This window comes from Neltuma alba, unplaced genomic scaffold (assembly GCF_004799145.2).
Source record: "Neltuma alba isolate B1F8T4 unplaced genomic scaffold, ASM479914v2 tig00006864_pilon, whole genome shotgun sequence".
In the NCBI taxonomy this organism is placed as follows: domain Eukaryota; kingdom Viridiplantae; phylum Streptophyta; class Magnoliopsida; order Fabales; family Fabaceae; genus Neltuma; species Neltuma alba.
Genome location: NW_021634602.1, coordinates 14,934 through 18,384, shown reverse-complemented (window position 1 = coordinate 18,384; position 3,451 = coordinate 14,934). Strand labels below are relative to the sequence as shown.

Here is a 3,451-nt window from a genome sequence, read left to right as displayed (position 1 = left end):
CATGATGAGACAAGTTGTTTCATTGCCCTCTCTCTCTCTCTCTCTGTGTCTATATATATATATATATATATATATATTAGATTGAAAGTTAAGGGCATTTAGTGCTTGAAAGTGTATTTTAGGGTCCTGGACTCCTACATGAACAACAGTCTATACCTTACCTTCACCATATATACAATGAATCAGAGGATTTAAGATAAACCTTTTCAGAACCCATGGATCTTGCAAATTATGGTAAGCTTACATAAAGTACATGTCTTTGATGTTTTTTAACAGCTCTAACTTCTCTTAAATATTCTTGGATCCAGGAAAGTACCAACATTTTGAAAATGATTTTATAGGCTTTGGCAAACTGTTTCTGTAAATATTGTTCCGTTCAGGACTAGATTTTAGTTGGCTTTCCTTTTATGCAACTTTCTATAATTCCATCAAGTCCCGAATATATACACACCTTTGGATGTGAGAAATGTCAAGAGTTGAAGCTTATTCAAGGAGTTACTGGAAATCATACTCAAAATAATGATGAGACACTCATCGTACTTAATCACGTGACCACCAAGAAATGACATTGGCTGAAATAGAAGTACAGATTGACATTATTGTTATTCCCCATAATGTTAGGGGGCCAGTTAAGTGCACTTCATGGCATGGAAAAGGAATCTTAAACTAGAAACCTGACAGATGTGATTCTCAAATCAGGAACTTAATTGTTCTTTCTCTAAGATCCACGAAAAATGGGTTCCCTCTGCCCACTAAGCTGTTGCCTTTAGAAACTGTAGGCGGATTCCTTTCAAGACAGTTTAATCAGTTATGACTAAGCATTGTCAGTTTGGCATTTCATGACAAGTTTGTCCAGTTTAATGCTTGCTTTTCAGTGGCTGAGGCCTTAGCTTGGATTGATTCAATGGTCATTTCTTTTCACCAACCTATGTTCACATTAATCACCATAAAAGACAGTTCAAGATATGAGACTCTCCTCTCTTGATATAATATTAATTAGTCTATTTGATTTAATTTCTTTCCGTCTGGGAAAAATGCTCTGTTTGATTCATACTTGTGAGGGAAATTCTGATAAGAGATCGTTACAGATTGTTGAAAGCAACGGCTCTCCGCCATGAGATAATCTTCAAGACCTTTATGTTACACTGCATGCTTTATCAGGAGAATGCGATTCCCCAGGGGTAAGAGAACTGGAACAAAGAGGTGAGCTAACTAAACGTGAGTTGCAGAGAAACGAGTTGACATAGCAACAAAAGATTCTGTAAGGACCAAAAACAAAAAAAAATAAAGAAAAAAGAATGTGGCTTTTGCAAAAGAAGAATGCCCCTGCGGCAACCAATGTCATCACAGGATTCGTTTTTCATGTTTCAAGGGGCTTTCACGCATTCTTGTTTTGTTCATTGCATACTGCAACTCTTATACATATGTGAGCACACCAAATAAAGAGCCAGAGGTTGGTTTTTCACCGTGCATAGAACTTTCGGATCACATTCCTTTCTTGTCCCTTGCTTCGTTAGTTTCATTATGATGTCAACTTATTTTATAAGCTACATGACCTGGATATCTTTAATCAATAAATACTTGAATAAAATATAAAAAGAATACATAAACTCTCAGGTTCTTTATTAATAAAAACTATTTATTAACTGTAAGCTTTTCATTAAAGCTTTGACATTCAACTTGTTGGCAAAATATAAATAAAAAAATAAAGAAAATAAAAGCTTTGACATCCAAGTCGTCCTAAAAAGTTCATCTATGAACATTACGTCCTAAATGTGAGAGGGAATTGTTTCTTCAAGGAGAAGGAAGAAAGTAATCGAATGGCTGCAATATGGAAAGCCAGTTCCTTCTTCCAAAACTCATCCTCTGTTCTCTATCCATCACTTGATCATTGCTCGGATCGCCTTCATTCCGACGTCCACCGTTGACTTCAACCTTGGAAGCGTCGGACGGCATCTGAAACCTACAAACCGGGCAAGAACTCCGAAGTTTCAGCCACGAGATAATGCAGTCACTGTGAAACTTATGCCCACACGGCATCTCCTTCACTTCACTCCCAATCTCTGCATCCTCCAAACATATTATGCACCGCATGTTCTCCACCGTGATCACCGTCGGCATTGCTTCTATCGCCGCCTTCTGTGCCGGCGGGTTCACGTTATTCACATATCTATTAGGTTCATGATTCTGCGTCAAATGTTGCAGCAACAACCCAAACCCAGGCCCCTCCAGAAAGTCACCTAGAGACCCCATCGGATTCTCGATCAACGGAGTAGTACTCGTAGCGTTGTTAATCAGTGAAGGACCTCGCAGAATCAAAGCCTCTTCGTTGAACGGATCAATCACAACCACGTTGAGGTTCACGTTATTATTGCTATCACCACCGTTATTGTTTCTATGGTTGTTTTCTGTGTTAGTATTCTGATCAGATTCTGGCTGGCCCGTCCTATCGTGGACACGACGAAAGACCAGCATGAGAGAAGTGGACGATGCTCTTCTTCGCCTTCTTCTTCTCACCACAAGGTCACTGCGCTGTTCCACCTCTTGCTCGTCGTCTTCCCCCTCCCTTGAACTTAAACCATCGATGTTGTTATTATTGCTGACGGTTGCTAAAGCAGGTCTGAGAGCACTCATCAAGCCCAGTAATATTGGCGCGTAAAGAGAGAATACAGAGGCTGATCTGATCAAATCGCTGCCTTCGTTATGCTCTGATCTCAGACTCTCCATTATTGCCTCTGTAAATTCTGACCCACAAACTGGGCATTTGTTCTCTCCTTCCCTCATTGGGTTCACCATGTTAGAGCACGTGTTGCACCATCGCCCGCCACCCTCCATGATTTTTCACAATATTTCTCAGACGAAGAATTATTGAAGATTATATTGTTCGTACCTGCAGGAATGAGAGCTTTGTTATTATCTGGGCATGATCAATGCATCATTTTGGATTTGTTTGGCTGAGGTAGGTAGAGAATGACATGCAGTGGTTTTAATTTATAATAACCTGTTTTTTTTAGTTAATGATAGTTTTAGATTAGAGTTTCTACCAATCATTTTTTTTTTTCACTCTATTACATTGGATGGTAAATTTGCAGCCTGCTTCTCTTTTTGGCTAAATTAAATTTCACTTTTATGATTTTGCCGGCTTACCCACCTGATTATCCATCACAGCTTTATGGATCTGTCTGTATTTGGAGTTGTCTAAAGTTAATTACTGCTTTGCCCCGACTAAAAAACAAAAAAAAGTTAATTAGGACATTCTACATTTCTACTTGAGTGCTTGGCGCCCCAGATTCTGATTCATCCTTATTTTTCAGTTTTCTAAAATTAAAAGTCTTGCTATTAACTTCATTTTGCTTTTAGAACCAGCTCACAATATATGATCGTGTCAGAATGCCAGGAATTAGCGAATTATCTTTCAACGATTTATTCTCTTCAACTTTTAAAAAAATCC

General features: G+C 38.7%; 1 protein-coding gene across 1 annotated transcript; it reads right to left on the bottom strand.

The window, feature by feature from the left end:
• Positions 1-1,794: 1,794 nt before the first annotated feature.
• On the bottom strand, positions 1,795-2,796 carry LOC114751329 (E3 ubiquitin-protein ligase SIRP1-like). Its single transcript, XM_028940009.1, has one exon. It carries the CDS (start codon positions 2,794-2,796, stop codon positions 1,795-1,797), a length of 1,002 nt encoding a protein of 333 aa, XP_028795842.1.
• Between the last annotated feature and the right edge of the window lie 655 nt (positions 2,797-3,451).